The sequence below is a fragment of the Balaenoptera ricei genome, chromosome 20 (genome assembly GCF_028023285.1).
Source record: "Balaenoptera ricei isolate mBalRic1 chromosome 20, mBalRic1.hap2, whole genome shotgun sequence".
In the NCBI taxonomy this organism is placed as follows: Eukaryota; Metazoa; Chordata; class Mammalia; order Artiodactyla; family Balaenopteridae; genus Balaenoptera; species Balaenoptera ricei.
Genome location: NC_082658.1, coordinates 15,474,504 through 15,486,881, shown reverse-complemented (window position 1 = coordinate 15,486,881; position 12,378 = coordinate 15,474,504). Strand labels below are relative to the sequence as shown.

General features: G+C 35.8%; 1 protein-coding gene across 7 annotated transcripts in view; it reads left to right on the top strand.

The window, feature by feature from the left end:
* TANC2 (tetratricopeptide repeat, ankyrin repeat and coiled-coil containing 2) overlaps positions 1 to 12,378 on the top strand; it is a 358,004-nt gene that overhangs the window by 228,176 nt on the left and 117,450 nt on the right. For all 7 annotated transcript variants that reach the window (XM_059909100.1, XM_059909099.1, XM_059909098.1 and 4 more), the window contains one exon: positions 8,092 to 8,217. In XM_059909100.1, coding sequence (XP_059765083.1) covers positions 8,092 to 8,217 — 126 coding nt within the window. The remainder of the gene's footprint in view (positions 1 to 8,091; positions 8,218 to 12,378) is intronic.

Here is a 12,378-nt window from a genome sequence, read left to right as displayed (position 1 = left end):
CCCCCTTTCCCCTTTGATAACCATAAGTTTGTTTTCTATGTCTGTAAGTCTGTTTCTGTTTTGTAAATGAGTTCATTTGTATCGTTTTTTAGATTCCACATACAAGTGGTATCATCTGATATTTGTCTTTCTCTGTCTGACTTACTTCACTTAGTATGATAATCTCTAGGTCCTTCCATGTTGCTGCAAATGGCACTATTTCATTCCTTTTTATGGCTAAGTAATATTCCATTGTATATATATACCACATCTTCTTTATCCATTCATCTGAAACACAAAAAATTTGATGACATCAATTTATCAGATTTTTCTTCTGTGGACCATGCTTTTAGTGCCATTTTTTTTAATCATTTTAACAGAAAGTAAACTGTTTATATCAAGTATTATAAAACACTGATTTTTCTTTGTTATTGGAGTTTAACTCAAGTACTGAGAAGTACTTCCTTACATACTTAAATGCTTTCTTCCTTCTTCTTTTCCTTCTACCCTCCCTCATGTTAAAACATAAATAAGAGGGATAATATTAGTCTAAATTGTTATTCCGATAAACCTTAAATATTGATTAGTTTTTCATCTATCACAGTGGTCATCTCATAACACTGGCCTTTCTGGCTAGCAGAGATTTTTCAGATTCTTAAGCAGTACTGATCATGCTTCTTCAATAGATCTGTCCTGGAGAATAGGAATTTATACTGTTGGAGGAGCACTTACTGACTATGTTGAACAAAATACTTCATCAGAGAATTATTTCTTGTCAATGTTGAATGTAATACAAACAGACCTGCTATTGCCTACAGGGCAAGTCATAGGTCAAGGAGTAGTTTGTATGGGAAACCATGTATCTGTATCTGTAACCATGTTCTGTATCTGGAAACCGTGGTTTCAGATCCTCACACAGAGGCAGGAAAGTAAACCAAATGACTCAATTATTTTCAAAATTTAATAGATTATAGGTTGAAAGTGTTTCCAGAATGTAGAAAGACAAAATTACTTTCACCTGCTAACTGTATAATGTGTGTAAATATTTGATAAGACCACAGTCTCTAGTAGCTTAAGTGATTAGATATCTAAATCAGTTTTTAAAGTAAATTGTATTAGCTCAGGAGGGTCCTCTCTTCTCATTTTAGCTCTAGATATATATGTTTTCCTTTACTTTCTAATGTACGTAGAAGTGGTTCCCCAAGCTGGGGGAAGATCAAATACTCAAATCTCCTTGGTGAACAGGAATGATTGAGGATTTCAAATATGAGATGAGTTTGAAATAGGGAAAAAAGTCAGTATATTTTACTTATTAAATTGTTCTAAGCATATGTACGAGGTTAGGGGGTGATGAATGCCAATAATAAAAGGCTTTGTTCAAACTCAGCTTTTAAATTTCCTTCTTTTTTAAACTTTATCCAGTATGAGTGATATAATTATTTATTTTAGAGACCAATTAATGTTGAATGATGATATGAAAATACCATTTTCTTCACATTTTTAAAAACCTAGGGCATTACTTGTTTAATTGGTCCTTGCTGTGTTATAGACTTCTCCCCACCTGGGGAAGAGAAGCATCCTCTTTAGCTTGAGCTTTGTGGCATCTTTACAGGACCACATTTGTCACGACCAGGAAATTGTCAAGGAATTATATGAGGCTGATGCTGGATTGAACTCTGAAGAGTAAAACTGTCTATGTTGTTCCATAATTCTTGATTTTAAAGAGAATTGGAAAGGATGTGTGGCTTTTAAAATACTTTTACTTTCAGGGAATGGAGTCAGCACATATAAAATGTTTATGGTGATTTATTTTTTTAAATATTTTCTGAGATTTTAACTCACTACAATGTATTGAAGTAACATATGTAATGAAATTTTTTAAACAATCATGTACTTTTTATTGATTACTAAAATAGGTCTGATTGAATAAATATATTGGTCAATTAGATTTAGCTATATACCTTTAGCAACATAAAGATTCTTAAACAAGTGAAGTCTAAAGTTAATGTACCAATTAAAAGCTCCGTATACCACAAATGAATATAGTACTATTTACTGAAAACACAAAAACTTTTATCTTGAATGATGAAGTGATTAAAGGTGAGTTTTGGCAGTCTAGCATTAAAGGTTGGGTTTTTCCTGGAGCAGCTCGGTTTTCTGAATATAAATTTAGAAGTTTATGCACCTTTAAATTAAAATTGTAAAATATGAAAAAATAAAAACTGTCTTTTATTGTTTTCAAAATGTAAATCACTATTGCATATTTTTAAGCCTGTTGTGTTGGAAGGAAGCAGAGAACCTTTGTGGACTTGTGGTTGCATAGCAGAAATTATCAGAGTAGGCTGTCTGTGGTCATCCTTGATGTCTTAAAATGAGATTGGCAATGAATTGGAGGGATATGGGAAGCAGGAAATGTTCGCTTACAACAGCTGTCCTCAGTGCTTTGTGTGAAAATGAAGAGTCTATCAGGGAAACATGCAAACAACAGAAGTCAGTTAAAATACAAACTTTCACCATCTGCTTCTTAATGTTTGGAGCTGCACAATTTCCTAAGAGAAGGATCTTAAGAATCAGGTAAATGCAAAATGGGAATCCTGGGGGATTTAAATGAATCCAATCGGAAACTGTAATAAAGATTTTACCAAAAAAAATGAAATCAGAAATGGGCTTTTCTGCAGTCAGAATGTTGGCTTTATGAATCAGGGGTGTAAGAACAGCAGAGTGGCTTCTTGCCCAGGCTGTAGCAAACATAAAGTATCATTCCAGGCTCCCTGCTCAGGTCAGCCAGAATGGCAGTTGTGCTACTAAAATCTGTTTGCATTAGTGGCAACTGATATAAGAAGAAACAATTTAAACTGATTCCAAACTCTATAATACAGAGTTGCCTCTGGAATGTTTTGTACCAAATGTCATCTGCTGGATTTCTTCCTGCCCACTTGTGTATTAAATTCAAAAAGTATGTCAGTTAAATGTTCTGTAAATGAGTCAGCTGTTCCAATCTGATGAAATCTCAGAAAAATATATGCTCCCTTTTTCCACTTCCCTCTTCCTTCTCTGAAAACAAGGATTTTTAATGACATAGATTTTATGGGCTTACTTTTTTAAAAGCATTTTCTTCTTACATAGAACTTTTTTTTGTTGATTTGTTTTTCCTGTTTCATCAGTTCACTTCAACTTACCTGATTAATTCTTTTATTTGTATCTAGAAAGTGTTCATTAAATATTATACTATTAATTTAATTTGACAGAATTATCTCAAAAAAATTGCCAGGACAATTTCACAGTAAGAGTAGCACTACAAGGTGGGAATATATGTGTCCCTATAGATCTGCCACCGGTGTTTGTATGGGATGATGATGTACAAGGCATTGTTGTTATAGCCACCTCCTTCATCCTTAGCGTTCAGATAACCCAGTGAGACAAAACCTAATTTGTTATTCATTGATTGTTTAAATATAGGCAAAACACAACGTGTTTTGTTAAATACAATTATTTAGTCATTAAATAGCACTTATTGAGCATATGCTATATATGCCAGGCACTCTTCTAAGCACTTGAGAATCATCAATAAACAAAACAAAGATTCTCACCCTCGTGGAACTTACATTCTCACCAGGGAAAGTAAAATAAAGAGAATAAATAAGTAATTTATATAGTATTCAATACAATAGAAAGTGATATGTGTTATAGAAAAACGTAAAGGATTAGCAGTACCTGAAGAAAGATTTTATGAACATCATTGGAGCCAAGCATATTACCATAGCGATGTCTGTTAAACATTAAGCAGAGCAATGAGGAAGGTGAGGATAAAGCCAGACAGATTTCTAAATCTAAGTAGGACTAGCCTGGAATTTAGTTCTGTATTGAGCATTACGTGCAGGGCACTCTGATTGACTCTGAAGGAATGTAGTTATCAAAGATGAATCAGACATTGCCTAGTTGCCCTCAAGAACCTACCATAATCTAGTAAGGGAAGACAGACAATGTAAACAATTAGCTGAATAACACAAGTTCTAATTAGCCATATATGTATGTGGTTGCTGAAAGGGAGAAGCAATTAATTCTGACTGGGGGATCTATCAGGGAAGCAGAAAAAGTGTAGCCTGAGCAAATTTTGACGATGAGTGAGATGTTTGACAAAGTATGACAAAGACTTTTTCTCAGAAATTGGCTTGCAAATGGAAAAGATTCATGGGACTTCGCTGGAGAGTACAACTACGTACAGTTAGTGAAACAAAGGCCACAGCGCATAGAATTTCAGGTCTCCTGACTGATCTTTCCAATATTTGTCTGCTAAGTCTTTAAATACTGTATTTGAAGGGACAAGAATTTTGAAAATGATGAAGCAGAAAGAAACTGAAAATAAGACTAAGGAAAACAATTTAATAAGGAAAAGAGGCAGTAAAGAAATTATTTTGGATTATTTGATAAAATAGTGATAGATTCAGAGATCAGAGAAAAAGATATTATTGCCAAAATAAGAAAAAGAATGAATGTTTTAAGAGACTTAGGTAACACTAACCATAACTCAATTGCAGTCCAGAATAAAGCAGTAGTTCCCCATTGGCTGGTTCAGAGCTATAGTGCTTGATATTGAATATCTCTGCTTTTCCTTAGTTCAATTTGCCTGAGTATTTGGACTTGTAAAGGAATGAACTGTTTTTCAGTTCGGTTATTACAATATTTTTTCTTTTTCTTCTAATGTCATTTGTCTGAATTGAGAAATGTGCTGATTCCAAAATATATTTTACTACATTTCTTGGTTTTGTGAAAAAAAGCAATAGAACAACTGATGTTCATTTTTCTAGGAATAACTATGGTAAAGCTTAGTTTAGTAAAACTTGTTAAGTTCACAGTAGACATTTACATTTTATGAAAGCTGCCAGTAGCTCTTCATTGAATATAAGAAGCTGAACATGTGAAACGAAGGCTGTGCCAGAAGATTTTTTTAATACAAAGAAATTAAAATGGATTATGTAACTTATTTAATTTAAATCTGTACTCCAAGTATAGATCTCCCGTAGTTTAATCTTTAAAAGATTCATAGATGGATATAACATATAAAAAGAAAAGACTTTAGGCTTCTTTTTTTAACAAAGCTTTTTGCTCCACTTCATGTTGTGTATTTCTATATCATTCTGCCTACTGTTAATGAAATATATATTCTCTTTTTATTAAAACATATCAAACCATCTTATTGTGTTAGCATATAGAACCATTTTAGTAAAAGTACCCTGCTAGAACCTTGCTTTAAAATCATATAATGTACCATTAATATTGCCATAATGATAACCAGAAATTTCTATCACTCATCCAGCTGTTAGTTTTTATTTGAATTTTGTTTTAATGTGAATAAAAGAAAATAAAAAATTTTCATTGTCATTGGTCTTTTCATATTACTCTTCAGTTTATCAGCTTAAAAAGTACCTTATAAGTATCTTTCTTATTAAAAAAATAACAAATTTGGACTTTTGTTTGTTCTTTTGTTTCTTACTGCAGAAAATTTTGAAGTGAGATTTATTAGTCTGTGACATGCAGGGCACCTAACTATGCATTGGCAAGGCCTGTATTGCCCAAGTTTGATCACTGCTCTTTGAAGCCATAAAAAACAGAGAATTGAGGGAAAGTGACAAAGATGAAGAAGGAATGAAAAATAAGCCTTTTAAGAAAGAATTAGATTTGTTTAGGTTTAAAAGGAGAGGAGGGTACAATGCAAATAGTGCTCACTGGATTGAGAGTTAAGATAGCTGGTTTCCAGGCCTGGCTCTCCAGTGAATAAGTGAGTCACTGTAGATAAATGACTTCACTGTCTCCTAAACTGTAAAAGGAGGGGATCTGACTAGATTGGGGTCAGCTAGTATTTTAGGCTTTGCAGGCCATATGGTCTGTGTCGAAACTATTCAACTCTATGGTAAACAGCTATTTAAACAAAGAGGCAAGGCTGTGTTCCAGTAAAACTTTATGCGACAGGCCAGATTTCATCCACAGGCCATAGTTTGCTGACCTCTAGTCTAGATGGCCTTTAAAACTCCTTTTACATCTGCGTTCTGTGTTATTGCTTTATTATCAACATCACATAGTAAAAGAATTGCTGTTCAGTTATTTTCTATGCTATCTCAGCCAGGGGCTAGCCAGGAGACAGAAACCACACAGATATTTTAACAGAAGATGTTATATATAAAGAATTGTTAACTAGGTTTTAAAGAACTGAAAAGGTAAAAGAGAACACTGAGATTTCATGGACTTAGCAACTTCAGGAAGCAGCTACCACTTCTGAGCCTGTAAACGAGAAGAGATTGGGATGATTAAACCATAGAAGCTTGGAGGAGATGCCCCACAAAGCTGAAACAAACATCTCTGGGAAGGGGCCATGCTCAGCTGATGCTAATATTTCTGCGCTCCAAGGAGGGCTCTGTGGGGACAGGACTTCTGGGGGCTACCCACGCCCTGCCTTTATTTTTTTGGTAGCTACACCCATATGGATAAAGAACCTAGCAAAAGAAAATAGACTTTGGTTAAAACAGGAGGGATTGTATGAAACATAAGAAAGAACTAATTCACAGAACCAAATTAGAACCAGTGGGGATGGTGTAATTGTCCCCAGTGTTTTTAAATAAGAGATTAGAAAGTTATCTATTCTGGATAGTTTTAATTTCAGAATGCAGAAGTAGAGATTATCTTTTATTCTTCTGATATTTATTCTCTTCCTCTCTCTGGTGTGTCATGTGTCATTTGGCTTCCCTTTCTTGGTTTAAGTTCCCTGGACTAGCTTTCAAAGACTTTTATTTCCTTATAGAAACTATATGTATAATTTGGATAAATTCCTTTTGTGTGGGTTTCCAGTAGATCCAGGTAAATAAGACAATTGCAGTAATTGAAGGGTGAAGGGAATATACGTCTCTTGCACTTGTTCTTATTCTTTTCTCTCTTCCTCTCCCTCTCTTCGATTTTCTCCATCTTTTCTCTCTCTGTTTCAGCTCATGGAGCACTTTGTAACTGTCTTTGTGCCAGTTGTCATAGCCCTCTTTATGTTATTGTTGTGTCTTACCTTGACTGAGGATGTGGGCAATGCTTCATTGGAGCTCCGCAGCCAAGAGGGATCTCATTTTGCCTCCCTTCACCCACTCCAAATTGTCACAGAGGTAGACTAGCAATGAAGCCAGCAAGGGCACCAAGAACAGAGCCTGGCACACAGGAGTCTCTCAGTAAATAATTGTCATGGAATTACTGAACTAACCCCCAGCACAGTATCTTACATAGTTGGCAGCAGTTTGAATTAACGGTTTAATTAATCACGTATAAGCTCTAAATAAACATTTCCTGACGGAAGTTTGGGTTTTTTTTTCTTTTTTGTTAAAAGCTTTTTGTCTTCAGCACTCCCTGATTCTTGATTTCTTCACTTTTTGATTCATTGTAAGTGGACTCAATAGCTCTCAGTATGTAGCAGTGCCATTTTACCCCCATCTTCTGCCATTTTCTCTTTCTCTTTCATGGCTAGGTTAGGGGTTAAAGGATTTATAGATGCAGTGGGAAGCCACTGTTACTTGACTTTCATCTTCAGAGAGCAACAACATGTTCTTTGGAATTCATGGACATTGGCAGTTCCCTAAATGCTATTTGGCAATTCTCCGTCCATTGCCCCAGGTGCCCGCCTTTCCATTATATACATATATATACACACATGTGAAAATTGTTTTTAGAATGTTTTCATATTTCACTCTTTACCGTGAATGGGAAATGTTGAAAATAGAGCTTCATGGTTCTTTTATAGCTTAATATAATTTGGAACAGATTTCTCCACTGATGTTGTTTATATAAATGGGATTTGTGACCCAAAAGAAGCAAAAACTAATAATCTTTGTTGTCAGGTACTAATGTGTTTGCCAACTTGTTGCTAGTATTGTCTATAAGCTCAGGCATTTGATAGTAGTGAAGGAGCCACAGACAACTTTGGACATGTTTTCCTGGCACATGTTCGAGACACTGATGAGGACTTTGAGTTGAGCAAATTCTCAGTAAATGTATCTGCTCTGATTCTGAAGTCTGGAGATACAGACTAACTGACAGTTTTCTAAACTTAGGTATTCTGACTAAACTCTTCTGTCTTATCAGCCACAAGCTCCACCCACTTGGAGGACCTCGCTTACCTGGATGAGCAGAGACATACACCCTTGAGAACTTCTCTTCGAATGCCAAGACAGAGCATGGCCGGTGCTCGCACACAACAGGATTTAAGAGGTTAGAACCACAAGAGAGCTTTGCATGGGGATGCCCAGGGGAAAATGGAAATGGGCAGTAGGCAAAAAGTTCCTTTGTTTCCAATTTCCACACCTATTTAAGCCTCCCTTAAGTGAGCATGTAACCAGTTCATTTCTGCTGAATCTAGAGAGAAAGATGAACACAAATACGTTGTACTCGTCATAGAAAGGCAGTGTAATTACCAACAGTTGGAAGCATTGATTCCTTGAAATTCTGAAAGAAAACAAGTGGAAAGGGCTGGGGTTGATGGGGGAAATAACCTTTTTAAGGTCCTGGATTTTAGAGGTAATTGTTGACCAATTTCAGTCCTAGCCCTGTTGCAGGTGAACTTGATGCTGCTAATTTGTTTCACTAGAGAATGCATTTCATTTACATTCTAGTGGCCATTTCTAGTGACATACAGTACTTTTATTTTCTTAGAATTTTAGTGCTTCTAGTCCTGTCCTGGCAACATCTAAACAACTTATCCTTTTCCCATTCAGACACCTGTTTCTTTACACCCTTTGTGCATGCTACATGCTTCTGCAGTCAGGAACCTGATGTTTTTGAAGACTTTTCATTTTGGTATAACCACAGTCTAGTTGAGAGGCCTATTATTGGTATCTCTGCTTGTGCCTCTTGTTTGTTCAAGTGAACCAAACTGTCTGTGATAGTCTTAACAGATGGTCTGCTTTCTCTAGTATCTAGTAATCCATAGTTCTACTACATCAGGTGCATTATTTATTTTATCTTATAGATTATTTGCATCTTTGCTTTGCTCTCCTCCTCACCCCTTGTCCTGTGCCCTACTCTAATCTGTGTAGTGCCACATGCATAACTCACACAGGAAGGGACTCAAACATGCCTGCTGTCCATTCTGGAAGTCATTATGCTGACCGTTTTTCACTGATGGCTCGGCAACTAGGAGCATAAAATAATTAGTTGTATTGCTACAATTACCATACCTCCCATCAACAGTGGTGAGTTGATGGCCTCAGTCATGGTTTTAGTTCCCAATCCTATCCATCCTGCTTGCCGTTTCTTCAGTTAGCCACATCTTAGTTGCTTATCCCAGAAAGTGGAATTATGTCAAGTACTACTTTAGTGCTGCTATACTGATTATGTTCAAAGCCTGAATAAATTTATTCAAAGACCAACTAAATTATTTGTGCCATGACCAGAAGGCATAACCATAATAAAGAAGATTGGATACAACTGTTGATCTATATAGACCTTCAGATTTGATTGAAAATCCGCCACATTGGCATCACCTTGCATTGCATTACTGAAAAACATACTGACATTGTTGATTTTATTTTCTGCTTTGCTAGTCATTGAATAATGGATTTTATACTACATCAAAAACAAAATTAATGACAGATTTCAGCTGTGTATTTTTTTTTTTTTTTTTTTTTGGCTGTGTTGGGTCTTCGTTTCTATACGAGGGCTTTCTCTATTTGCGGCAAGCGGGGGCCACTCTTCATCGCGGTGCGCGGGCCTCTCACTATCACGGCCTCTCCTGTTGCGGAGCACAGGCTCCAGACGCGCAGGCTCAGCAGTTGTGGCTCATGGGCCCAGTCACTCCACGGCATGTGGGATCTTCCCAGACCAGGGTTCGAACCCGTGTCCCCTGCATTGGCAGGCAGATTCTCAACCACTGCGCCACCAGGGAAGCCCTCAGCTGTGTATTTTTGAGAACTCTTCGTGTTGGGTTTTATTGATACTTGATGACACATGTCTACTTCCAGTATCTAAAGATTTAGTAAGGTCTTCGACAGATACATTCTGGTGAGCTTGATGTTTACACATAGATATCAGCTGTGTATAGAACACAACGAAAATCTTTTCCATTTCACTGAGCTTCAGCCTAAACATTCAGTAAAACCGAAGTGCATCCAAAGATTTTTCCAAAGCATACCTAAATCTTTAGGATGCTCTCCACCTGAATAATGCATTCCTAACAAAACTAATTTCATATCCCTTGCAGATAGGGTTTCAACTTATTGCTTACATTAATACTTGAAGATGGAGTCTGTCCGTTGATGAGTGTGCTATGGTATTAGTGTTTCAGTTCCTTAAAGTTGTCTTTTCTTTCAAGAAGTTTTCTTTTAGCAGTCCAAAGGGTTGGAACATGCCATCCAGTTGAGTGTATTAATCCATAAGAGACAGGGTGTTTACTAAGCGGTATTTTATCTTCTAAAATTAGCATACTTTAATTTAGAACTTTGAGGCCCTAGACAATAACCTTCCCTCAAAAACATGTTATCTTGATTACTATTTACAAATGAACTCTGTAGCTTGAACATTAACAAGAAAGGAAAGCAAACTTGGACAGATTTTCCTTGTGTTTCTGTAGACCTGTTTGGCAAGCCTTTATAATTTGTGGTTATTATATCCAAAACAGTACACTTTACTATGGAAACAGAATCATATTGTTTTCCTGGTATAATTTTAAAAAATCATGACACATCATGTTTTCTACTTTTATTTTAAGGAGCATACAAATTGCAGTCGTATTTCAGTTTTATATCTTCCGCTAACTCTGGTTATGATTGAAGTAAAACAACTTTACCCCAAAAAAGTAATAAAGTGATTGAAAACCTTTTTTAGTGTACATTAAGGTATCTCTTTCTACATTAGAGGTATATCTTTCTGTATTTTAAAGTATAACTCAAACAAGTCCTATGAAATAGTTTTTAAATCACAATTCCGGTTTTAAATGACCCTGGATCTTCAGAAGAAGGTAGTTTATGGTCATGTACACTGTAGTATATCCAGTGGGTACTAAATTAACTGACTGATTTCAAGTACAGAGATTATCTGAAGTAAAATCACTTTAATATATGAAGAGATGACAAGCATTTATTGGGCGCTTCATACAGGCAGTCCTGCACTATTTTGTTCAGAGCAGTGGTTCTCAAACTTTTGGTCCCAGGAACTCTTTCCACCTTAAAAAATTATTGAGGACCCAAAAAAGCTTGTGTTATATGAGTTGTATTGATTGATAATTTACCATATTAAATTAGAACTGATAAATTGTTAAAATACCTGTTCTTTTTTTTTTTTTTAATAGTAGACCCATTATGTGTTAATGTAAGCTCTGGAAAATTCCACCCTACCCTTGTGAGAGAATGAGAGTAGAAAAAGACAAATAATCTCTTAATATTATGAAAATAGTTTTGCCTTTGTGGACCCGCGAAAGTGTCTTGAGAAGCCCCAGGGGTCCCAAGATCACAGTAAGAAAGACTGGTTTAGAGGATACCATTGTAGCTGAAGATAAGTTTTATGCCTTTAAGGATCACACAGCCTGTTTACAGAAATGTGGAAAAGTGTAGTTTGAGAGTTGGTTAGAAGTTATTCATGAACATGGTTTAATAGTACAGGCATAGTTCATTTAACAGTTATCTTAATAATAACTGCAATTGTTTGATCATAATAATAGTCTTTTGACTGCTGAAGCAGAAGTTGCTGAGGTAACCCATGAGCTACAGTTTGGATCTTCAAGTTGAGTATTAACATTAACATTTGCTTCATTAGTAAAAAGTCTTTTTTTTTTTTTTTTTTTTTTTTACTTCTCAAGACAGCTGTTTTGAACAACTGTTCTCCCAAAATTGATGTTTCCAGATACCCAGCCCAACAGCAGGGAGGAGGTCACATAAGTGCACTGTCCAGGATCTTAGTGCAGCAAGTCAGTAGATTCCTAGCTGTCAACCATCCAAGAGCTTGAGCTCTAATGACAAAATAGTTACAGTAGATTGTGTCCTAATGCAGAGTATACAACTAGCTAACCTACTACATGTGCCTTTTAAGTCCCAAAGCCTAATGTCCTTGACAGATATTAATTTGAAATCTTAAAGTTTTTAACTCAAGTTTTAAAAATTATTTTCAGGGTCCATTTTTAATTTAATCACCTTGTGTAAATGTGGAGTCATGCTATACCTGAAACCTCTCACTCTCTCTGACCACCTTAATGGAATCTCTTTTTACCCAGATAAAGACAGAAACTGTTTACTGTCCAGTAAAAGGGAAGAAGAGGATGTTGGTTTTTATGGATAAATATAATAAATCTGAAGAAAGAACATATAAATGGAACCAGGGGAAGTTAAAATACACAAAGCAAATCATAGCATAATGACTTTGAATAGTAGCTACTTGGGGTAA